The sequence below is a fragment of the Orbicella faveolata genome, unplaced genomic scaffold (assembly GCF_042242905.1).
Source record: "Orbicella faveolata isolate gen_17 unplaced genomic scaffold, um_ofav_v1 contig_24, whole genome shotgun sequence".
NCBI lineage: Eukaryota > Metazoa > Cnidaria > Anthozoa > Scleractinia > Merulinidae > Orbicella > Orbicella faveolata.
This window is the reverse complement of record NW_028301552.1, coordinates 29,795,963-29,820,811: the sequence shown is the minus strand read 5'-3', so window position 1 is coordinate 29,820,811 and position 24,849 is coordinate 29,795,963. Positions and strand designations below refer to the sequence as shown.

General features: G+C 40.3%; 2 protein-coding genes and 1 pseudogene across 3 annotated transcripts in view; all 3 read left to right on the top strand.

Annotated features, from left to right (window-relative positions):
* The first annotated feature begins 11,027 nt into the window (after window positions 1-11,027).
* Window positions 11,028-13,804, top strand: LOC149111249 (uncharacterized; annotated as a pseudogene).
* Window positions 13,767-17,672, top strand: LOC149111248 (uncharacterized). 2 transcript variants are annotated; one of them, XM_089292797.1, is made up of 2 exons: window positions 13,767-13,867; window positions 15,046-17,672. In XM_089292797.1, exon 2 carries the CDS (start codon window positions 16,206-16,208, stop codon window positions 17,139-17,141), a length of 936 nt encoding a protein of 311 aa, XP_089148923.1. In that variant the 5' UTR covers window positions 13,767-13,867; window positions 15,046-16,205; the 3' UTR covers window positions 17,142-17,672. The 2 variants fall into 2 exon arrangements, with proteins under 2 accessions (XP_089148923.1, XP_089148924.1); XM_089292798.1 differs by having other exon boundaries at window positions 13,807-13,867; window positions 14,980-17,672.
* LOC110066618 (uncharacterized) overlaps window positions 13,786-24,849 on the top strand; it is a 111,195-nt gene continuing 100,131 nt past the window's right edge. Inside the window, 3 exon segments of the mRNA XM_089292802.1 lie at window positions 13,786-13,867; window positions 18,965-19,639; window positions 24,507-24,773. Of these exon segments, the coding sequence (XP_089148928.1) occupies window positions 19,006-19,639; window positions 24,507-24,773 (901 nt within the window). The 5' untranslated portion in view covers window positions 13,786-13,867; window positions 18,965-19,005.

The following is a 24,849-nucleotide window of genomic DNA, read 5'->3' as shown; positions in this document are numbered from 1 at the left end:
GACAATTAGCTGTTTGATAGATACTATCGCCACCGGGATTTCGAGAATGTTTACAAGTATGTGTTCTTCTAAGACTTCTAATTCAATAGATCGTCTTCACGTGACGTGTTTTTATCTTCATCAGGCTTAAGGGGCGGTATATTTATATCTGTTTACAATTAGCGTGCTTCGTTTGGAAACCAGAGCATTTTGAATTTCAGAGTTATGGAGCTTGCGTGACACAAGGCTACGATCGAGTTTGTCGAAAAATATATACTTATCTCATGATTTTGAGCCTTTTTAGAAGTTAGAGCATTAGAAAAAGTGCTTATGTAAATGCTTGTTTGTTTAGTACTGATAGTCAGTCGCCTAGAAAGCCAAAGTAAGTTCCAGATGTTTACACTATATTCCGGCCGCCATATTGGTGTACCACTGATGTACACCAACATGGCGTTTTCTTACTGGACTCTGTAAATTACTGGGAAACATTTACGACGAATATCTGACGTTTGGGGAAACGCACAGGCCTAAAACTTGGAGAAGTGTCTTATTTAGTACATCACAACTTCTTAGCTTTTTCCATTGGTTGGTTTTCGATTTATTATTTCTGTTATTGCGTGACAGTGAAAACGATCTGTACCCTTCGAAGAACAAAACAGCAATTGTGGAAAGTTTTTTTGCAAAATGATAAAATATGTTTTTTAGTTCATTATTTTTGTACATGTTCTCACCTTCCTCTGATATAAATCCATGCCATTCCTTATTTTTTTGATCGGGATCATTTGCGGTCCAATATGGGGATCATTTCCGGTCCGGGATCATTTGCGGTTCAATTTGGGGATCATTTGCGGTCCGGGATCATTTGCGGTCCTGGGATCATTTGCGGACCCGTACAGTACTCTACTGTATAATGTAAAAAGCAAGAGTTTAAAACTTTCTTTTACTTTAAATTGTGTCAGTTGAAACGTGCTAACGACTTAACAACGATTTTGCTTTCGATGTACGTCAGAAATTTGAAGCCGTTCCGACTGCATGAATAGAAATCGTTCCCGAACCCGCCAGACACACAGGATACAAATATCTTTCTAACCTCGTCTTCTCGGTCCGTACTGTAAGTTACGGATCCTCGTTTTTCCCCCGTCGATTTATGGCCCGCGTGCTCTTGATTAGTCATTTGACCAAGTTTGATGCTTTTAGGATGAACAGAGACCAAGTTATAGACTTTGAACCATGTTTCAAGGTCTTTTAGTTGGTCTCTGCTTACCCTCAAAAAGCATCAAACTTGGTCAAATGACTAATCAAGCGCACGCGGAGACGAAAATGACTAATCATTCTCGTCCCCATTGCTTTTTTCGCTTCTGTTAGCCGGGGGGGCGAAAAGGGCTATTTGACGAGAATGACGTTGTCAGTATATCGATTGGTTAAAATTTGAAACTCGCCCCAGTTCCCTGCGCAATTTCGGAATGGCCTATTTATTGCCTGTCTGAGTGTCTTACATTGCACAAGCGTCATGCATCAGTTAGGTTAATTCCTCTCTTGGATATTTCGTATAGCGTTTGTCATCCATTTTTGTCGTCGATCTTATCAACAATTTTCACCTTCAGTCGATCAAGGTACAGTCTGTAGTTCAATTAATGTCTTTTAAAGATAAATTAGCAGAAAATTTCATTTTCGTTTGAGGTAATGCGATAATTTTTCTTGTTTACAGCACGGGCTTCTACAGCCCGTTTGCGATCGCCGGATTCTGTCGACGTTATTGCAACAATCTGTTCAAGGTATGTTATTAAATGGGTTCTCTCTTCTTATTTGTATCTGACTACTTTAACGAAGTTTAGTGAAAATTAGTTTTATAACCACCATCAAACAGCGTAATCATCTAGAGATCTTCTGTCAGTTCAGAGTTTGCTTTCCACATTGCCACGATTAAACATTGCGACTTCGCCAGTTTGTGCATTTACGTCGAAAAGATCGTAACGCTGACAATGAAAACTCAGGAAATGTTTAGCTCAGCAAGATAGGCCGCTCGGCGTAAGGAAAGCTTTTGATCTCACTTAATTTTTTCGACATTTTCGCCTTCGTTGTCGTTTTCGCTTACCGAAGCACTTTCAGTTTCGTTGAGATGATTAGCGGATATAACGAGCACTGAGTGCTGCGTTCTCATATTCAAAGCTTGGCATTAGGCTCGGCACTCTTTTATATTCAACTTTTTACGCATTTCGCAACAGTCAGGGTAAGAACAAGTATTGTGTTATTGACCATTGAGGATGAACAAGAGATTGTATGCTTATTCAAGCGTAGGAAATAAACAGAGAGTTTTATTTAAAGCTCTTAGGAAGCTTAAAACCGCGCGGATTTAACATAAAGTTTAACTACAAGTGCCTCTAACCCCCCAAAATGTTTTTTACTAAAGATATCTTCGTATGGAGTCACGAAAAATGCCGCAAAAGCGAGATTTGCGGCGTCATTCCAGACATTCTCTACTTCCGCATAACCATAATCCTTTGCGTCTTGGGGGGTTACCGAATGTAAACAAAATGGCGTCGCGAACTGTCAAGGACGAGGCGAGTTTAAGACTTCCAAAAATCTTCAAGAATATTTCAAATTTGACTAAACCATAAATAAAGCAAATATGTAACATCTTATCTATGGATTTCGAGGAGTCAATCGGGAAAAAAATGCTCTCGTCAACATTGTATGCAGTGCTTTGAAAATTTCAACGTCTGGACACTCGCAAGACTCTTCAAGTTCCTACACCAATGTACCTTCGCTTGTAGAAGTTAAAAGACTGGTAGAAAGTCTAGATGGCGTCCGTCTGGTGATGGAAGAATCCGTAGTGACAGAGTTTTAATCGGAGCTGGAGCTACAATCAGCAAGCAGTTAGAAAATATAAAACGCTTCGTGTTTGGGAGCACATTAGCAAGCTACGGGAATTCACCCAGTAAAGTAAGTCTATAATTCTTCTGATATTTTATTTATAAAAGTCTGCATATTAATTTATGATTTTTTTGATTTTAGAATTCATCTGCTACGAAATCACAAATATGTTTGGGATGTCAGAGGGAGCTATAATCCTTCGTTCTGGACAGACAATGAGGAAATCAAAGTCATGTACTTGGTGCTCGAAACTTCCACTTACATGCACTGTTGGGTATGCTATAATAATTATTTCAAAGATAACGTCTTAACATAGCCATGGAATTGCTTAGTTCTTTAACTAATAGCTTGTTAAATTTTGTTTTTTAGTTTGAGAGGGGATTGCAGCCATAATGGAGCATTGATGTTTGTACTCGGTGATATTGATGGTGAGGGAAAGTAGCAATTACCATCAGATCCAAAGTGTACTGATTTGCTATGTTCTTGGTGAGACCCTAAAGGTAATTTAAAAAAAATATATTAACTGGAAAATACACAGTATGCATTATTTAAGGACCCATATGTTTTGCATGTCTACAAGGTGCAAAGGTCGAACCAGTCCTGGTGGGTTCGCGCATGATGTTGGTGTACAGTTGCATAGCAAAAACGGTCTCACACTAGCTTTCTTATTATTTCTCGTCATTCTTAAAGCCAGTGGTCGTAAAACTTCGCAGAATTAAACTTCCATCTATGTGCACCCCAAAAAGTGAAATTTTCTGTCTGAAAAAGATTTATAAGAAGAACAATAACCAAATTCCGAAAACAGGACAGGCAAAAAGTACTGTTTTTCCCCATTTTTTGACCCAAACATAAAGTGCATTATTATAAGTTTTAAATTCTTAGTGTAAACAATTCAATTCAAGAAGGTATTTCCAAAGTGCACCTAAATTTTGCTTTAAAGTGGTGGGACTCTTTCATTTGTGGTTGTATTTGTCAAAAAAATATGTTTAAAAAACTAGCGTGAGACCACGTTTTTAATTTCAACACTTTGTCATTTTATCGCGCCTTTGTTTACACGTTTTAAGCACTTATTTCCTTTTTTGCCTTTTGCGTGGATTTTCCATTTTGCCAATCGTGCCTCCGGCATTGTGCATCTTTTTTTGCCTTTCAGGCCTGTGCTATTTTTACAACTTTGTTGTTTTGCTAATTTTGTCTTCTGGGCGCTTTTGCTGCTTGATCTAATGCATTTTGCTTCACTGACGAACAACACTGTAATAAAGGTTGGAGTACGCGAGCAGTGCAAAGTACTGACAAAAAGCCAAAGTGAGCATTTTGTGATACTTTTAGTGATGTTATTTTCGTAGACAAATGCTCAGTTAAGATTGGACGTTATCCTCGCCAATCCTTCCGCAAAGTTGGCGAACAACACCGTAATAAAGGTCAACCAAGACATCAATGTTTTTGTTTTGTTTCCCTTCATGTGGAAACCGTTCAATCCCAGTCTAACTCGTCCATCCATTTCCTTATTTGGACATAACTTGGGCTTGTTGTCAATAACAAAATGGCCGCGATGAACAGGAAAATTGACAAGAAGATGCAGGGAAGATGCTTGCTTAGTGGGTGTAAAAAGAAATAAAAAAAGACAGAAGATGATTTGTTCGGTCATTTTCTCAAGATCGCCGTGCTGGACAAAAATTGGACAAACGTGTATTTAAAGTGACATCGTTTCCAAATCCTTGGTAAGCACTCTGATAGCGTAACTTACTAGCATGTGGCATTCTCTTATTATAGTTTGCGTTCTGGAGAATGCCTTTCTCCATTTTTGTGATTCCATTTTTGTGATTCGAAAGAGCTCGTTTAACAATAACTTGCAATGCTCTGCCTTACGAAACCTGTAATATGGTTGAGGAAGCTTACGTTTGGAATTGAACCAACTCAGTTTGCTCAGTGGACTCGGAATAAAGGCAAAATTAGCAAAAAACCAACAGGGTGCGATTTTTTTGCTGGCGTGAAAGGCAAAAGCAAAAACCACCAAAAGGAGTAACGTGCGCGATTTTGACAAAAAGCAAAATTTGCCAAAAAGGCAAAAATGGCAAATCATGCCTGCAATGAGCACGATAAGAGTAACGTAAAATACGGCCCGATGTGTTACACTACTTGCGAAGTTTAGAATGGAGAGTATGTATGATTTTGACTCCTTACAAGAAAGGCACAAGCGCTTTTTAGATGTAGCTAAGATGGAAGGAAACTACATGAAAATTGCTACAAGATGGTGCTCATTTGAAGAGAAAAAAATTTAATAACCTGTGAATTACAGCATTTTTAAAACAAATTTTCATCCCATTTTTGCTAATTTTGATTTGTGAACCAACATCGTGCGCAAGGCCTGGTAGAGGATATAAACATCTACATCTCCAAAGCTAAGTTCAGCAAGAAACCTCCTGGCTCATAAGAAAGTGAAGCCTTCTCCAGCAGTGACAGAAGAGCATTATGGCATTGATAATCTCACCAAACTGAACATTGAGCAATATAAGATGAACTGAAAGAGAAACATTTATCTTGCAAATCAAGGCAATTCATTACCATTAATATATCAAGTAATATTCTGACAGGCTTTGTGGGGAGTTCACCCTCCAGAGGGTGGATTTTGATTTAAAAAAATGGAATGTCTGTATACTACTATGTGTAACCAGGGTTGGCTATTTATAACACTAATTGTTTTTTGTTTTGTTCAAATTGGTTTATTCAGAATAATTTATTTGTGCCTACATGTAATTTTGATTTTGATGAAAGTTAATAATATTAGTGTTTTTTTAGAATTGCAACGTGAAGAGATCGGTCAGGAGATTTGGAGAGGAGAATGGCCCAGTTTTTGGAGATCTGGGTGCAGAAGCACTTCAAAACTACAGTCGAACCTCCGGTTTCGACCACCTCTCATAAGCGACCACCTCTCCTCAGCGACCAGTTTTCCAAAATACCAGAAGTTTCCAAGTCAAATCACTATATCTGGAACCTCTAGCACGCAAGCACCTCTGGTAAGTGACCGCGACCACTTTTAGAGCTTTAAGTTTGAAGTCTTATTTTGTTTTTAACCTTCTCCAATAGAGTCCTAAAGTGATGACGTCACAAAAATAACATTTTTGAAATTATGGGATATGATGTCATATTCTTATAGAGCATCCTCAAAGATGCCCTCATCCCAAAAATTAGCTCTGAATTGCAATTCCCAATAGAGATATAAGGGATCAAAGTTTGATAGCATCCCATACAAACCCTTCAAAATTTGTTTCAGTTCCTTTAGTTTAGAACTGACTCAAAATTAGAGAGATTTATATGGGGCAGTACCAAATTTTCATCCTTTATATTTCGGCTGGGAATCACAATTGAGAGGTAATATTTGGCAAGGACCCTTTTTTATGGACACTCTATTCAAAAATGGTGCCAAATCCCATAATTTCTCAAATTAATTTTTTTTGTGACGTCACACTTTAGGACTCTATTGACCACTTGACAGATAATAGAGCGGAACTTGATAATAATGTGTGGTAACATTATCACATTCCTGGGTAGTACAAGAGACGGAAATTTTTCAATGGGAAGCACCAGATTTTATCTCGAAATTGACTTTTTACATGAATAAAATGTGAAACATGGGGTAAATCTCTGCAGTTACAACAATTATGCTAATGAGGCATTATGGTATAAGCTCTCGTAAGGGAGCACCTCCCGTAAGTGACCACCAAGGCTTGACATTTTAAGTGGTCGCTTAAAATGGGAGGTTCGACTGTATTGAAAAAGTTACTAACAGTGTATTTCAGAAAATATCTTCAACAACCACAGGGAATCTTTTGGTCAAATCAAATCACCAAACCCCTGGGAATTCTATGCTCTCGTACTACATACATGTAGTATAAGAAATACATGGTTTCAAGTAAAATGTATTTTCTTCAATTTCTGCAATCAACAGAGAAATCAAGCTGGAAGCAGTTCAGCCATGGAATATATGGAATTTAGGTCAGGTATGGAGTTTTTGATTTTATAAGGCCTACTCATTACAGCATTTGTCTCAGACCGACACACCTTTGTTGTGGCCTACATGAAGAAGTCATGGACCAAAATTACACATTTCTTTGCCATATGGCATTTGAAGAAAAGTAAGTGTAACTATTATGTTTAAGACTAAGTGTAAACCTTTAAAAGTGATGAACTATAGTGTATAAGTTGAGCACTATGGATCAGGAGTGGTTCTAACTACAAGGAGGATAATTTATTTGGAACAGCAAGTAATCGCTTATTGATATATAATGTAATTATTTCTGTGACTTGATTGCAAAATGTCACTGCTTTAGCATCGGATTACAGTGTACTAAAACCATTGAAACAGATATCAGTCTATGTGCAGGCGTAAACAGCTGCACTCTATTGGTTACTTATGAACTAGCAGTTTCATTCACCTCATCATTCAATAGCTACACAACATTTCATTTCTCCTTTCTTTCACCCAAGAAATAAGGAATGTACTGTTAAAACTTTGCAAGGAGCAGGTTTGTGAATGTATAGCGAAATGGATAAAGCCTTGCGAGGATCATTTGTGCTGGGGTGCCAATTCTGCATTCAATGGAAACGGAATGGTTATCTGGGCCAAGTTCAAGTCCTTCATGAGTTACATTGTCAGCTGTCACTCACAGCTTTCTGACCCATTGTTTAATAAGTGCTTTCATTGTGTAATCCAATCAAGGAAATGGTTTACAGTTGGTATGTACTGTGACTGAATTACATTGTAGCAATAGTAGTACAACCCGTAAGACGAACAATTCACCAAGGCATTGACAATTTGCAATCTTGACAAAAAATATAGATATATTATGCTGCAATGTAACACTCGTTTATGACTGTAGTTCACATTTAAGCCGCATAAACTATTGAACTCGACCTGCCACTTTCGCGCATGTATGTGTTGTTCCTAAGATCTATCCCATGATGCTTTGCTGGGTCACAGGCAGCCCAGTGGACACTACAACCCCTCTTTTCCTTGGACTAAATAACGCATATACAAGGCAGCAAATTTTAACTTGATTGAAATAAATGTTTGAACATTTGATCTGGAAGTCCATCTAAGAAGTCCACTGTTCAAGCGTGAACAGAGCTCATAATCAAACTGACCATAGTGTTGTATATAGGGAAATTATAAAACTCACAGCAGGACTTGAAACAAATTTGAATTCCACCTTGCCCTAGATGAAAAAGCAACTCTCAAGTTTTGTTTCTCTTTTATGACTTAGTTTGCAAACAACTTATCAATGCCCTTGCCCAAACGCGTCGGACAAACGGGCATAAAAAAGTTACTTGCATCACAGGAGAATCTACTGAGTCTTGTCAAGGGTGACGTGATGGCACTTTTCATGAGCCCTGAATAACCTTCTGCTACCTTGGTAATACCATTGTACACATTTTTTTTTTTCCCTTCACTATTGGCTTAGATCATGTGGAAGAAATGTTTCAGACATTTCTAATGGCATACAGTGATGATCGGAATGTGGCTGCAGGCAGATGAAAGGAAATGACTCCTTTACCAATGAACTCTATGCTGAATAGGGAGTCAAAAGCTGATACAGTAAAAGAAAAAAATGATAGAAGCAAGAAGGTTGTGGAAGATGTCCCTCCCTCCCTACCACACCTGGTAAGTGTGAATTCCTAACATTTTTTTGTAAGTGGGATGTGTTGAAGAAGAGCAGGCTATTGTTAGGCTATCATTACTATTAAGACTATTATTACTATTAAGGCTATTATCACTTCTGAAGGTGAACCCCCAAGTCCAAGTATTTCAGACACTGAATACAACTAGTAGTAATCAAAGATTATGAGTGTGTTCTATGCCAGTGTTAATAGCTGGCTGTTGCTGAATTCATTATCTTTATGTGAACAGCTGAAGTTTTACTGACAGATATAACATAATGACAAAGTCCACTATTTTTCTGTGGAGTATTTGATGTCCTTGCTTTATGGTTAGCAAGTCGAGGTCCCATCTATAAAGTACGATTGTTATCACAAGTGCACAAATTCTCGTGTGCTCGTTGGCTAATTTTCATTGTAAATATAAAGCTGACGGACACATGAATTCAAGGAGCATCAAGGAGCGAGAGTATACAATTTGTTATCATAAAAAACAAATTGACGGCATTTTTTCATGCCTCTGTCCTGTTTTTGCAATGAATTTTGTCATAACATTGTCAATGTAGTCTGTGGATCCACTTGGCTATCACCTCGTGGATGCACAGCAACTTGGACAATGTTATCTGGTGTGAAGTTCGTTGGCAGAAGTTAATGTTTAGCAAAGCAGTGCTTAGGCCTCGGCTCGACTCAACCTCGCTCTTGCCACAAGGCCTTGTTGGGGGCCGTGTCGCCTGGTACGCTCGTTTCGGCATTCGTGTCGCACGAGTAACTGTTGTTTTGCCAGGTTTTTCCTGCATATTTTTGCTGTTCACGCCTCTACTTGTACCTTATTTACGTCTCATGGACTGTCAATATGCCATCTCCAGGCAGTGAAAGTTCCTGTCCATGCCAGCCTTCTCCTATGGTGCTGGTCATCCGCACAACAGCACCTCAAGAGTTCTGTTTTGCTTCTCACGCAACCTTGCCATAGACTTCATTTATTTCCTCTGCTGGGACGATGACTGCTCCTTCCAGCCACCATGTCCACCACCAGTTATAAATCTGCAGGCCCTGCTCCAGTGGATAATGGCAGATGCAATTCAGCTTGCCTACTGTGAGCTTCCCCCATTGTCAATTGCTGCTGTGAATGCCCCAAGTTCTTTACATGCCTCTGTTCAACCCTCTAGCTCATCATAGTCCCCGCCATATCTGGGTGAGTCTCTTCAAATTCCTTCCTTTATTTCCACTGTTTGGTTTGCTGTTGGAACGCTGTTGTAGACCCGTGTTTCTGCCCTCGCGTTGTCTTGCGGTGAGCACTATGCTCCAAACCCCTGCAGTCATTGCTCCAGTGCCGTCCCTACCACCCTCCTCGTTCACCACAGTCTGTTTGCTCCCCCGGTGCCGTCATTGTATGATGCCATCTCGCGTCTGGTGCCCTGGTTTTCATGTGAGTTTCGGTTGTCCCCCAATCCTGCCCAAGCTCGTTGACCAAATCCGCAACGGGGGGTACATGGAGCTCAGAGAACTCCTCCCAGACTCGCTTCGCGACCATGAGGTGCCCCGGGACCTGCTCTTAGAGAGCCGGTACCTCGTTACACCCAAATGCCTGCTCTGATGCGAAGTCAAGGTCATCATGACATGGCTGGGATGCTGGATAGCCTACTGCTAAGTTGTGCCGGCTTTCTTCCCCTCTCAGGCTGTGGAGCTCCTTTACTGCCTTGACCTGATTGCGTGCACGCATGGCAGTTTTCCATCTGTGTATGTGCGGCTATGATACGATAGCGGGTTCTGCCGCAAGGCAGCCTGTTCTCCCCTTTTCCTCAACTGGGGAGCAACCAACCTGGAGATCTTTCATCAGGCTTAAGCCAGCAGCAAGGCACTCCAGCTACCCTCATCTTCCCTATCACCCTTTCTGCAGTCATCGGACGCCTCTCACCAGGGCGAAGCTCACAGTTTTCCCTTCGGATCTGAGCTCTGCCGCATATGGAACAATGGGCGTCATACTAGCGTCTTCACTCAATGCAAACGTCGCCACAAATGCACCAGTTGTCATGGCCAGCATCGCAGTCTCAACTGCGCTGCCACCTACCAATGTTCACGCTCTTGCCTCTCCTCTTCCCCTCGTGTCGGGGGCTCTCGTATGCGTGCTAACTTTCTGCCTTCCATCCCTTCATCTTTTGCTCTGTCTTGTTCTTCTGTGTATTCGCCCTATTCCAGTTCATTCCTCCAGTCTGCTGTACTAGTGCCGCCTCTTCCTGTGTGTACCGGTCCAGCCTCCTCATTTTCTGCTTGTTTGGTGAGCTCGACCTCCCCCTCTCCACCCATTCCTGTTACTTCAGCGCCATTCCTTCCATCTCCTGCAGCTATCTCTCAGCTATCTCTCCGCTCAGCATCACTGCATTGATGTCCAAATTTCAGAATCACCTGTCATCCATTGCCTTTAGTCCATTGCCTTCCTGTACTTCCTATCCGGTTTCTGCCACGGCTTCAGAGTCGGCTTCAATCTGTCATGCATCACTTGGCTCCAGTCCGCTTCCCAGAACATGGAGTCTGCCCTCCAGAATCCCCAGGTCATGGACAAGTACTTGTTTTGGGAAGTCCAGCTTGGCAGGGTCGCCACACCTTTTCTCTTGCCACCTCTTCCTGCCTTTCATATCAGCAGATTCGGCATCGTCCCAAAACGCGGCAGGCTGGGCAAGTGGAGGATAATTGTGGCTCTCTTGCACCCTGCTGGAAATAGCGTTGACAATGGCATCAGTGGCGACAACTTCACACTCTCTTATGCCCAGGTCGAAGATGCCATTGATTTCATTGACTGGCGCGGTCTCCAAGTATGCTTCCTGTGTGACAACCAAGGCGTGGTCGGCGTGATAACGAAACATTTCGGCTTCAACAGGGCACTGGGAGGTCTGCTGGGCAGTCTCTTTTTAGCAGCAGCTCACCACTCCTTCTGGGTCTCTGCTTCCCACGTGCCAGGTCGAACCTGGCTCCCTCAGCATCTTTCGAGCCAACACCACTTCCAGCCCAGCCGCTCGAGCACCTGAACTCTGTGACTTCCAACAGCGAGTGAAGGACCTACTTCAGGTCAGCTTGGAGCCTTCCACCTGCTGCTCATATTCCTCTGGCCAGCACTGTTTCTTTCAGTTTTGCACCTCGGTTGGACTCCTCCGTCAATCCGGTTCTCCGTTCCCGGCGTCCAAGTCGACTCTCGAGCTCTTCGTCTCGCACCTGTCGTCTGTTTTATATTGTACTGTCAAGTGCTATCTGGCTGCAGTTCGTTCTCTGCAAATTGACTTGGGCTTTGATGACCCACTAACTGCCACTTCCTGTCTCAAACATGTTCTCCAAGGAATTAAGCACTCCCAAGGGTCTATGGTGCAGGCTAGGTTTTCTCGCCTTCATGTAACCCACGACCTGATGCTAATTATCCACACCTACCTGAATCTCGCCAATCTCAATAGTGCTTTGCTCTGGGCAGCCTTCTCGACAGCCTGGTTTGGCTTTCTGCACGTCAGCAAATTTACCACCCTACCATCTGGCTTTGATCCCTCTGTTCACCTATCCATCAGTGACTTGGCGGTGGACTGACACTTTCGGACCTCTGGCATGCTTCTACTCATCAAGGCTTCCAAGACCGACCCCTTCTGCCAGGGTGTCAAGCTGTTTCTTCCTCGAACTGGTGGCGCACTTTGCCCAGTTGCCAGTCTTTCGGCTTACCTGCATCACCGCGGCGATTCGTCTTTTCTGCTGTTCCTCTTTCCAAATGGGAAACCCCTCTCTCGCCTCCAGGTTACAGACTGCCCTTGCTTCATCCTTGCGAAGGCTGCTGTCTAAGGCAACTTGTCAAGCCACAGTTTCCAGATCAGCGCCATCACCCCCTCGAAGGCCACAGGCCTTCCCGACTCATTAATCAGGACTCTCGGCCATTGGTCGAGCAACGCTTATCTGGTCTACGTCTGAAAGTCCCACGATACTCTCCGCCAGGCAGCCCGACAGCTGGCTTCCTCGTCGTCGTGACTATTTGTTAATAAATTGTTACTGTAATTATCTCAATTTGCGTGTGTCGTTTGTTTTTCCTGCCTCCTACACCGGATTCCATTGCGGGGATGCTTCAGCTTGCACCAGGGCCTTCCTTTTAGGTGCTTGGAACCTTCCTCTCCTTTGTCTTGTCAGTTTGGTTGCAGTTTTCAGAGCAACTGTCCAAGCACTTACCCCTCAGTTGAGCCCCCAACTCGCTTGGGGAACAGGCCTCTGGCGCCTCGCTAGTTTGTATCTCCTGCCACTTCTCATGGGTAGTCGCGTAGCACAAACAAAAAGTGGTGTCAAGTTTGTTGGCAGAAGTTAATGTTTGGTGAAGCAGCGCCCAGATCTCGGCTTGACTCAACCTTGGTCTCGCCACAAGCCCTTGCTGTGGGCCATGTCGTCTGGTATGGTCATCTCCGCGTTTGTGTCGTATGTGTAACTGTTGTTTGGCTGGGTTTCTCCTGGGTATTTTTGCTCCTCCCTCTCCCCCCTGTTCGCTTCGGTCCTGTCCTCTTTACTCCACTGGTGTGACTCGGTGCAAAGGGCCTTGATGTGGTCGCGGTTTCCATAGCAACCGTCCACACACCTACTCCTCAGTCCGGACCCCAACTCGCTTTGGGGACCGGGCCTCTGGTGCCTTGCCCCTTTACATTCCCTGCCACTCCTCGCCGGTAGTCATGTAGCGCAAACATTAAGTAGGAATTCATGATCAATAACAGGATAACAGGACAGATGCATGAAAACTGACGTCAGTTTGTTAATTACTGACTTTTGATGACACTTTGCGTGATGGCTCCATTGGTAAACTCACAAGTTAAATAGAACTTTTACCCTCAAAATATTCATGCTAAACATCACATTTTCGCTTTTACTGGCAAATGTTTAAGCATAAAGGCTAATTTTTAAAAGTATATCTGTGTTACATCTAGTATTCTAAGCTGAAAGCACAAATATCAGCTAACATTTGCATTAGCGTGACGGTTTATCCGAGGTTTATCGTATACAAACTCCATGCGACTGGCAACTGATTTGAATATTTCCGCTAATGAATAAAAATAGTCAGTATTTACATCGCCGTTGCTTAGTTCTGGCTTACTCTTATGGATCTTGGCTTGAGAGTGCTCTTCCATCGATTCAATTTTGACCTTCACTGGATATAGACTGAACTATTTATGTCACACTTGCTTTACTTATCCATTATATCCGCCACAGAGGGTAACAGTAAATATAAATGACATTTTGCCCATTACATTTTAGTGAATCAAGTTCAAGAACCTGGAAACATTCCAGTGGCAGCCGAGAAGAAAAAGCAGCACCCAGATGCTTACTTTGTGGACACCCAACTAAAGGACATAAAAAGGTTTCCTGTCCCAAGAATCAGTAAAGCCAATTGTTTTTGGAATTTAAGGTGCAGGTCAAACGCCAAACTTCACATGAGATGAACTAAACTGAGTGAATCAAGTTCATGATAAGTTCGATGTCTGACTCAACTGAGTTTGTGTGACTGAATTTAGATTGACCAACGCGTGTTTGTCGATCTAAATTCGAATTAAGTTTGACATTTGACCCAACGGTCAAGCTTTGCCTGTTTGGATTGACTCAAATTGTAATTTAGTTCATCTCCTGTGAAGATTGATGTTTGACCTGGGCCTTGGTGTTTTTGCTGATGTCATTGTATATCATAAGTTTTTACAGCCAGGGTCATGGCGGGAGTTCTGAGTCTCAAGAGTGCATGATGTTTATGATCTCAGTATAACAAAACATGTTATAAACTGAATTAAATATGTTACGCTATTTTTATGTTTTGCTGACAAATGGTACGCTTTTGGTAATGACAATGCAAGTAATATTTCAAGTATCCTCTTCATCAAGTTCAAATCCAGTGAATTCTTTATCCTTTGAACAAGGGAATGCTTTCCTGATTGCATCATCTGCACAGGCAGGCAAAGGATTCCTCTTATTCCCTAAGAATCCATAATTCTCGATAGGAAGCAAAAAAGCTGAAACTAAAATGCAGCAGATAAATGTTAATCAAAAGTTTTGGTTACATTCCTAGTACATGTAGCTATTTATGCTTGAAAATATAACAGTATTACTTGGCCGAAGTTTCAAGTATTACTTGAAGTGTAGAGTAGAATAAAGCAGTGGGAATTTGGACAACTGCAGCAATAATAAATTTGTGCTTTGGAAGACAAAAGCAAGACAACAAAAGCAAGACAACTTGAATCTAAAGCGGAATTTTAATGATTCACAAAAGAAGGGGGATTTCGAAAATCTTACTGGGCAATGAAGATAACGTTCAATGTCAATATTATTTATCCAAGTGGAGCATAAAAAATAGGTCCGGGTTGTTCTCAGGTGTTCGGTTGTTCCCATGCTCCTTATTTTACCACACCGCTCATACAAACGTCGGGCATTTTATTAATTCAGAAAACCAGTTAAGTTCCACTTATCTTTCTACTTTCAAAATAGAGTAAAAGACAAGCAGAGTCTGTTGGTGAACATTTTGCACATCACGCACGTAACTTCATTTTCTAGATCCTGTACTTCTCCGCTGCCAGTCTAAAACTCCACTTCTGGAGGCAAATGGAATGAAATCCAGGATGTTGTGTGATACATGTTAGCACTGTGCCTTGGGGAAGATCTTGCAGACCCTTGTGGCTCCAGGGCACATGGAAAACATGGAATCCGGAATCCAGAAACAGAACCGGAACCAGACATATAAAAATTGGAGATGTTTTGAGAAGACTAGAATTTAAGCTTGAGTCTATATATATATGGAACAGCATTAGCTGGTTCTATGATTTTCAGTGGTTGTATATTCTGCTTTGTTTTATAAAGTCATGTGGAAGCGTGATGTATAAGTTCTCTTGAGAAAATAAGAACCCATATGCCTTTGCTTAATAAACAAATGTAGGCTCTTTCACACGGTGAAATGTTGTTATGGTTTGTTTTCTTTCAGTAATATTTGCAGATTAATTAAGTCGAGATAACTTCAACGCGAAATGCATATCCTGATCCACTGCAAAATAATATTCGCTTGTTAAAAGAATCAAGGTAAAAGATCAAGCTTAAATTCAAGGTAAACCATGCGGTATGAAATTTTTGCGAGAGTGTTATTTTGCGGATGGGTGATTGTTTGTATTTTGTGGAAACCAAATTTTTTCGATTGTGAAAGATTGTTTTTTCTTACTGGGTATTAATTTTTGCGATTAGCAGGAAGTTGCGTTTTATTGCAATTACAACATTGCGTTTTTTATTTGACCACATGCAATCGACAAGCTAAACAACAATCAGTGGAGGTATGTAATTCAGACTAGGTCTACACTAGAGGAGATATTTCCGGATTCGTAAAAGTTTCTGGATTCATCAATTTTAGAGTATTCGGATTAGTAGGCGTTTACACCGACAGGATATTCGGATTCCTAACCGTTTACACACGATGATAACTCCGGGAACATTCATGATGGAATGGTTAAAAAGTCGACAACGAGAAACAAAATGCCTCCAAAAAGAAGGCTAGGGGTAAGTTGAGACAGTCTGAAGTTTTCTTCCCACTTGCTGACCACGGTACTGTTGTCCATTATGTCATGTCCCTCCAGGCATTTATTTTTTGGACTTTATCTAGAACCGTACAGGTTTTCGATCGTGCCATCGTCGTCATATCTGATAAAGTATAATTGGAAAACCAAAGCAAGATGCCTGTTTTCTATAAGCGCTATGTTGACGACACCCCCAGCAAAATGCCCGATGTTTCATCTGCCTCTGAATTCTTGTTAACACTGAATGAAATCCACCCCTCACTCAGCTTCACAATAGAACTCGAAGACAATGGCAAGCTTCCCTCTCTTGGAATGGTGATCATCAGAAATGGTCCCCGACTAGATACGAAGGTCTACGTGAAACCGAGCGATACTGGGCTCTTACTGCATTACCAAAGCCATGATGACGTAAGGTATAAACATTCTCTACTGAAGACAATGTTAAACCGTGCGTTCAAACTCTCCTCGAATTGGCAGTTCTTCCATCAAGAATGTGAACATCTTAAAATGGTTTTCACTCGCCTGCATTATCCCAAAATCCTTTTAGAGAACACCATCAGACATTTTTTTGAAATGAAAGTTACTGAGTCTAATGTGTGTTCTAAACAACAAGTATCCGATGAACAAGATGTTCCCATCAGCATTGTCTTACCGTTCAAAGACCAGAAATCGGCGAATGCGGTAAGACACCAACTCGGTGATCTCAGTCGAAAGATTGATGCCGTTGTCCAGCCTGCTTACACAAGTCAGAAGATCAAAGGACAATTCAAACCAAAGGAACATAAACCTCCAATTGTGAATCAACAAAACGTTGTTTATTATTACAAGTGTGGTCTGTGTGATGCAGACTATGTCGGCTTCATGAGTCGACACCTACATCAACATGTGGAGGGACATAAGCGATCAGCAATCGGCAACCATGTAAAGGATGAGCACGGAAATGATCCAGAGACCATTGGAAGCAATTTCAGGATTTTGAAAAAATGTCAGAGTAAACTCGACTGTTTGATTTTTGAAACGCTTTTTACTCGTAAACTTCAACCAAAATTGAACAAACAGAGTGATTCGATCCGCGCGAAGCTGTTTATTTAATTATTTTATATATATATATTTTAAGTCGTCTCTATCGCCTTAACGTTTTTATTACTCATGCCGCAATTTTCTTGTATTGTTTCTATGTAAATATTTCAGAGTTTTAGTCAGTGTCTCATTAGCATTCTTATAATCGATTGTATATATTTGGGCCCATGCAAAAATTTTACTTTTCAACTTGAAAATGACCGTCGAGCGGTCGAAACGTCATTGCTTTTTAATGTTAACTTTTTTAGTGAAAACTTTTGAAATTCCATTGAATTTCCCACATTAATTAACGGTTTTCGTAGTTTTAATTAACTGAAAAATAGGTAAACGAGCAGCTGGCATTATCGAATTCACGTATATCCTTAGAAACAAGTCCTAGTAATCAACTTGTTGGTACATGGAAAACGGATATTTTTTCCTTCCTTTGAGAAATTATACTAAAAGATTTAAAAGTCAAAGATCACAACAGATGCACTTAAACTTTTGAAGCAGTTTTTTTTTTCAAGAAAAATCTTCGTGACATTCGTTTCTTAGCAAGCAAAATGGAAAATAAAAAAGAGTGTTGTCAATATTTAAGCCTAAACAATTTCTCAAATATGAAAATTGTACTCGACAAATGGGCAAGTGATCGATGATTTGTACTCACCCCATGCTCACATTGGTTAGTGGGCCAGCGCCAATTTCCAACTACTCTGACTACTGATAAATATCAACAGAGCTCACTGGGAGCTGGCCAATCTTTGAAATGGCTTCAACTTCATCTTTTCCCGTAAAAGTAATGTAAATGTAAAACGCATTCTAGATAAAAGATTTTGTTTGATAGGGACGAGTTGGCTTCTAGCGTCATTTCAGGTTTTGTTCCTGAGAAGAATATTATGCGAACATGCAATGGTGTGTTTCAAAATCGTTGCAGAATGCAAGAAAGATGTGTTTTACGAGGCTGTAGCAGTACAAGATGTTTAGGATAGAGTATCCCTCTTCATTCAATATCTCTATTTCGATGAAACTCGACCAGAAACGCGAAAAAGACCAAAGAAGTGGGCTGATCTGTGTGAAGCTAACGCCGCGGAGCCATTGAGGATTTCTTCGATCTTGGGTTCGCCGCTTCTGTGAAAATTTAGAGCCTTTCATGGCCTGTATATTCTTCTCTATCTATAGTGAAAAGCTTGATATTGTCAAGGTAGCTCTACTGCATAAGGCATGAATTTGGGATAAGCTGGAAGCCACCTGACTATTCTGAGTTCAAACAATCCTCTGACAACTCTGCTGATCTCTTATCTTAACACTCTTTTCAATCATTGATCTAAAGAAGTAGGCAGGAGTGGACTTCGACTCCATTGCATTTTAAGCTTGATGATTTTTTTCTCTGAAGTAATCAGGGAAACTAGTAGATTTTATTAAAGGGAAAAAAAAAAAACTTTTGGGGTTAGTGGCACTTACATGTAAGTTTCTTTTATCCCTAAATTTCGAAAAGAAATGGATGCAAAGAAAGCACCACCAAATATAGAGGTTTGTTCTGAAAGCCTTCTAGCCATGTTAGAATATTGATTTATCGAATGTGGCCTATTGCCTGAGATGCTATCTAGATTATAACTATTGTATTGTGTAAATTAGATAATTTAATCTTCAAAAGGGTTATTAGCTAGATGGCTCGCTTTCACTTTCATTTGACTTTGATAGCTGGCTCAGTGCTTCAAACCTTGCAAACTATGAGCTAATATATAGAAATCCCGAGCCTGCCATCCAATTGTTTAAAAGAAGCATCTAGCTCGTAGTTTTGTTCTAGCATTGTCTGTTTATGTGACTAATTTCTTGTGTTTTTTCTTTTCCTACAGATCTGTGAAGTGTGGAGTAGAATTTGAAAGCGTCGTTAAAGATGTCTGTCTCTGATGAGGAACAGAGAATGCTTTGTGTCCAGGTTTGCTTGAACAAGATTGTTGCTCCAGTGTTGCGAGATTATGTCAAGCAAGGAATGGATAAACATTATACATCCCTCGATGGACAATTGAAGGCTCTGACACCACCATGCAGTCTAAGCACTTTAACATATCCAAGTCCCACAAGTGATCCCGGACTTAGACCTATTATAAAATCCTTGGAATTTGAAAATATTAATGGCAATCTTGATGTACATGGAGGGGACAAAACCATGTACGATTACAAAGTCAGCAGTCCAGTCGATCTAGCCAAGCTGTATCTCCCAAAGTACCTTGCAAACTTTTCAGCTTTTGACATGTCCTTGGATATGAGTGCGATTCTTCGCTTGCTGGGAAAAAAGAGTCTTGAACCAATATTTTCCTCTTCAAATCCATTTATATGTATTCAATCAATTGCTGACGATGTCAAGAACAATGTTAGAAACAAGACAGCCCATTTTAACCCTCGTGGCTGGAATAAAACTTTCTTTGAGGAATGCTTTGCTAAAATGGAGGCTTTGGTTAAGAGTATAGTGCTTCCTTCTGCTCTCGAGAAAACCAAGCTGGATGAACTATCTGAATGGAAAACTGATGGTAAGAGAACTGTAAGCAAGTAGTGCGGCCCGGTTAAATGCAATTGAGTGTTTACAAAGAACAATATTTTGAGGCTGCAGAGTGGTATCAAATGTAGTCTGTATTCATACAACAAGTCATGTGGCTAACAAAATGGAATGGTAAGGTTGGAGTCCAGTTTAGTAATTTAATGACAATTGCTTGGCACGGTGACTTCAGGGGGATAGAATGGCAAGGGTTACTGTCATAAACTAAACAACTGTCGTGACCTTACACTGTTGTTGGTGAAGATTTATAGCTTCTTAATTTTCATGTGACATTGTCATATTCCAGAACTAAAAAATTACCTAGTGTATGCTTATCAGACTGAGGTTTTAATTTTATAAGATATACTAAAGACTCTCTAAGAGCTTGATGCTTTACAAAGCTACAGCGTAACAAGGGTCTTCGTTTTGCAAAAGATCACGTTTGAATTTCCAAGCTTTTGCATTCTGTCGCATTAAAATGGCAGCCCAAGAGGCTGTCTCGTAGGTCTAAAGATGACTTATCGTTTAAGTTTTTGGTCAATGGATGAACAGTCCTTGCATTAGACAAAGTATCAATTTCAATGTGTCGGAGCTCCAGAATGAAATTTTTTGTTTAATAGCAAAACTCAGTGAGAGATGTTCTGTTACGTTGTGGCCACCATATATTGGTGCCCCTTTAGAAAAACCAACATGGCCTCTCCATTCAAAAGCTCTATGAATTTGTGTGAAACATTTTTTTTTCCAAATAACGTGTGTATGAAAAACCACACAGACCTGAATCTTGGTGGGGTTGTCTATGTTTATCAATTATTGCCAATTGGCAATTTTTAATCCTTCACAGGGACTGTGTTGCCTTAACTACAAAGAGGGCCTCAAGGAAGCATTATGCATGATATTAAATGTTCAGAATGACAGCAAAATGTGCACAAATATGAGCTTTTGCTTTTGATATGTATGTCAGGTTTTGTTGCCTTCATGCTTTGATCAGTTTCAATGTACCATATCTCTCGTGAAAATTTTAATGGGCCTTGAAAAAATTTAGGGACGTTCTAATTTCTTTACACGAAACGAAGCCGTGGGCTGCAATTTTGGTGGATGGGCTGCAATTTTACGGGAAGCCATAGTCTGCAGCAAAGTGAGACCGCTTGTAACTGACCTGTTTGGGAATGTTTTACTTCCCTTCTGCCAGCATTGGTTGGTAATCAAGGAATATCGACTTAAGAGCAAATGTCACCGAAAACCAAAAAGTAATCTAAACGTAATTTGCATTCGCGCGTAAAGAAGAACCAATACTTATCGATACTTTTTCTTGCAAGACAAAGTATTCAGCTATCCAAACCAGTTTAGAACTTGACTTGAGCGCCATTTGAGAATAAACACACAATTTTAAAAAAATCCCTTTAAGTTACTAGGTCGAATTCCTAATTTATGAATAAAATTCAGAGATATTTTTCGACATGTGTCAGAACTGCAAATTCCTTGAAACTTCGCCTTTAGAACACTTTTTTGTTGTTGTAAAACATGTATTAAAATCGGCTTGGGTTATTCTTTGGGTGCTTTTTGAGGCCCGGCTTAAAAACCCTGATTTTACCTGAAAGATCACGAAAAGTAAACGATGGACATCTGCGCGTTGGTCTGAGGGCAAGCGGGTATAGGCGTTTAAAGTCCTTGTGGTATTAGTTCCTTGTACTTAACACTTTTATGTTGTTGTAAAACATGTATCAAAATCAGCTTGGGTTATTCTTGGAGTGGTTTTCAACGCGCTGCTGATATAACCGGATTTTAATGAAAACATCAACAAGAAGTAAACAATCGACTGCTTGCATGTTTTTCTGAGGCCAAGAGAGTCAGCTGAAGTAAAGCGGTTTAACTTCTTTCATTATCATATTTTCGTTCTGCAGGTCAATATTCTTCTGTTAAAGTAAAATAAAATGATAATAGGACTTTATTCACGCTTTCAAAAGTACCTTCACTCACAAGGAATATTTCAATCTTTTTACATTAATTAGATTACTGACAAATGGACAATGTGTAGATTTCACAATCACGGCACCGCAATTCTAAACAATTCGACCTGTTTAACTGTGTATATGTATACATAGAGTTACAGAGTTGCATTTACTTCAGTTCAATATGGAAAACGGGACTGCAAAGTAAATGCGAGCAGGTGCGTGCCCATTTAAAACTGGGAAGGTAGAACAGAAGGTATACTAACCTGCGCCGACAAAAACAACATTGATCGCAAGAAAGATTTCCGCTGGTAATCCAGACATAACAGGGATTGGGATTTTTATTCTATTCTTCTTTCCTTCGTGACCTCTTTGTGGAATGGACACCATGTTGGATAGCGGCAAATTGGTGTCACCCAACCTGTCTTTTCGAATCACTGGATTTGCTGACCTCTGACTTTCCTCGACAATCTCGTTCATCAGTTTATACGCCGATAATGGAAGAATAACTGACCAGAATCCACCTGCATTGCTTAGCAATTCTTTTGATCCAAAAACAGAACAGTTCGTGTTTTTGAAACATACCAAAGGAGAAATGACAGAAACCTTTAAAAAAGATCCGCATTTGCAAACTTCTGCCGTCAGACCTTCAATCGGCTATATATATGACGCATCACGCGTTCCGAAAGCAAAGAAAGTGTTAGCAAAAGTCATAAAATTAATTTAGGGTAGAGCTTTCGATCATTATATGGTTGCAGTATGTTTTACACGACAGCAAAAAAAGAACAAGAGAACTGAGGATACATATCGTTTTCACATGCAGCGTGACGTCTAAAGAAGAATTCTATGGGGAAAATTCAACCCATACTGGGTAAAATTAATTAGCTTAAATGGATTTGGCATGCTTAAATATTCTATCCTGCAGTCCAGCTAACTATTGCAAGTGGGTCTTTTAGTGAGTCATGGATTGCCAATCGTAGAAGGTCAAAAAAAGTGAAAGCATTAGTAAAAAACACCTCGCTTTGGCGGGAAATATTTCTGACTGAACTTTTCATTGGAATTCGTACTCCAGAAACAGATGTTACTTAAAATTAAAATCTCCAGTGTCCAAATGTGAACAAAAAGTCAATGTGGGAAGCTAAAAAAAATTGACTTAATAGGTCCACTTAAACAATATTTGGCAGAGAACATTTCACTTCAAAGATCTAATTGCAATATTTTTGGGCTTACAGACACTGTGGCCTTATGCGTTAACGAAGCCCGATATTTTTCAGATTTAGGGTGTTCTTCCGGGCATATTCTCTCCAAAACGTAAGCATTGTTTTTGTTACATGATCTTCATGAATGCGTAAAATCTCGATGGTCATATTTTAATTTTGCAACGTTAAAGGGAAACTTAACCTGTACGTACCGTTAAATAATCTCATCTCGAACTTTGTGGCTTTTTGTTGTTACTGGGACGGCATTGTCCATCATTTCCTGTATTTCTTCCGTAGATAGCTCAGCGAATCTGCTTTTTCCATCAATTTTTTGTTGACGAAACTTGGCTTCCCATAAAAAAGTTTATGCCGAGCGACATTTACCGCATCCATTTCCATATAAGGTCAAACGCAGGTATAATGGCTGGCAACCGAGATCCAGTGAACCAATCAGAAAGCTAGAATTGCATTATCCTAGGTTGAGAGTTTAATAATTATTAATAACACACAACAACTCGCCTGACTGATTTTTCTAAACCACGGAAATAAAAAAGGCTATTCAACTTTTTGAGATAATGAATTCGTTATTTATTTTAATTTAAAAATGTCTCGGCTTGTTTTCTCCCAGAAACAACAACTTCTCTGGCCTCATTTAAAGCGGAAAGGTTCCATCACCTCAGATTGTTGCAATGGAGACTTACGTGTTATGTTGAACATGAAGTTACTGGGCTGATTTTTAAAGTCATGCAACCACAATCGTTATCCAAATGGTGGCTACATGTACATACACCTAACTAAATTTCTGCAGTATCTAAGGCATGTAATGTAACCACTTACCATCTTTGTTTTCGCTTCTCTCAAAACGTTTCTGAGCTTCAGTTGCATAAACCAGCGTTTCTATGTAATGAATATCTATCTTAGTAAATTTAACTCAAACTGTTACATATCGCAGCTTCGACTTCCAACAAGCTCTTTGATTTGATTAACAAAACCCTCCTTTCTGTTTCTGGAAACAGTGATGATGTCTAATTTAAAATGCTCACAAATCCTTACAAGCATGTCAAAGTTTTTCAACTTAAATTCACGGTCTTTACACTGAGTCATAAATTGTACAATTTAATTAAGAGTGTTCTCAACATGAAATACAAGTCTAAATCAATTCATGCATAGACATGCCACAGACATTGCAGTCCACCAAGTTAATCTTGAACTAAAGCTTGAAAAGTCTTCCGAGTGTTGCCAACCTCACTCACAATAAATATTTTTTCAGTGGGGTAAAATCGACATCTTACATTCTGATCCGCTCTGATTGGTATAGCGGGAGCATGCACAGACAGTTGTTCCTGGGCCCTTTCTCCCTAGCGTTGCGTGATAGAGAGGGCCAGAACTGGACTACTGGTTACAACTCAGGGCATTTTCATGTACCATAATGGATAATGCCTACTAGTAAATCGTTAGACTGAATGCACCTTCATTGGACTTAATGATGTCCTCAGGCAGACTTCCTTTAGACAGCAGTTTTAGGAAGCTGAGATCGGCTCCTTCTATGAGTCACCATGCAGATGAGTGTAGCCAGGGCTTAACTTAACACCACTTGAAAAGGGGAGGTGAAGGTATAAATAAAATAAATGAGTGAAAATGATTTGATATCTTTCTACACGTTTTTCCTTTCCCGCCAACCCAGGATGACAATAATATCTTTGTTGTACTGTAGGTTTTAAGCTGATTGTACAAAGAGACGTGAAAGAGCTCTTGGAGGAGATTCAGAAAACTAGTCAGCATGCAATTCGTGCTCAGTTGGAGAAACAAAACAAGCGCCTGGATGAAATGCCCACTAAAGATGACGTAGAGAAAATTCTATGTAAATTGCTGCAAAAAATGCCTGACGAGGATGAAATGGAAAGTGCGATGACAAAACGGTTAGATGATTTAGAGGGGTTAATTCAGATGATATCGGAAAATGAGAGAAAACATAAGACAGGTTAGTGTAAGTGTTGCTGCTTACAAGTACTAAATGACAATTTTGTATTTCATGACAGTTTGTTTTGTGATGTCGT

Coding starts and splice junctions, on each gene's coding strand:
- LOC149111248 (XM_089292797.1), top strand. CDS start 16,206: ATGCCTGTTTTCTATAAGCGCTATGTTGACGACACCCCCAGCAAAATG.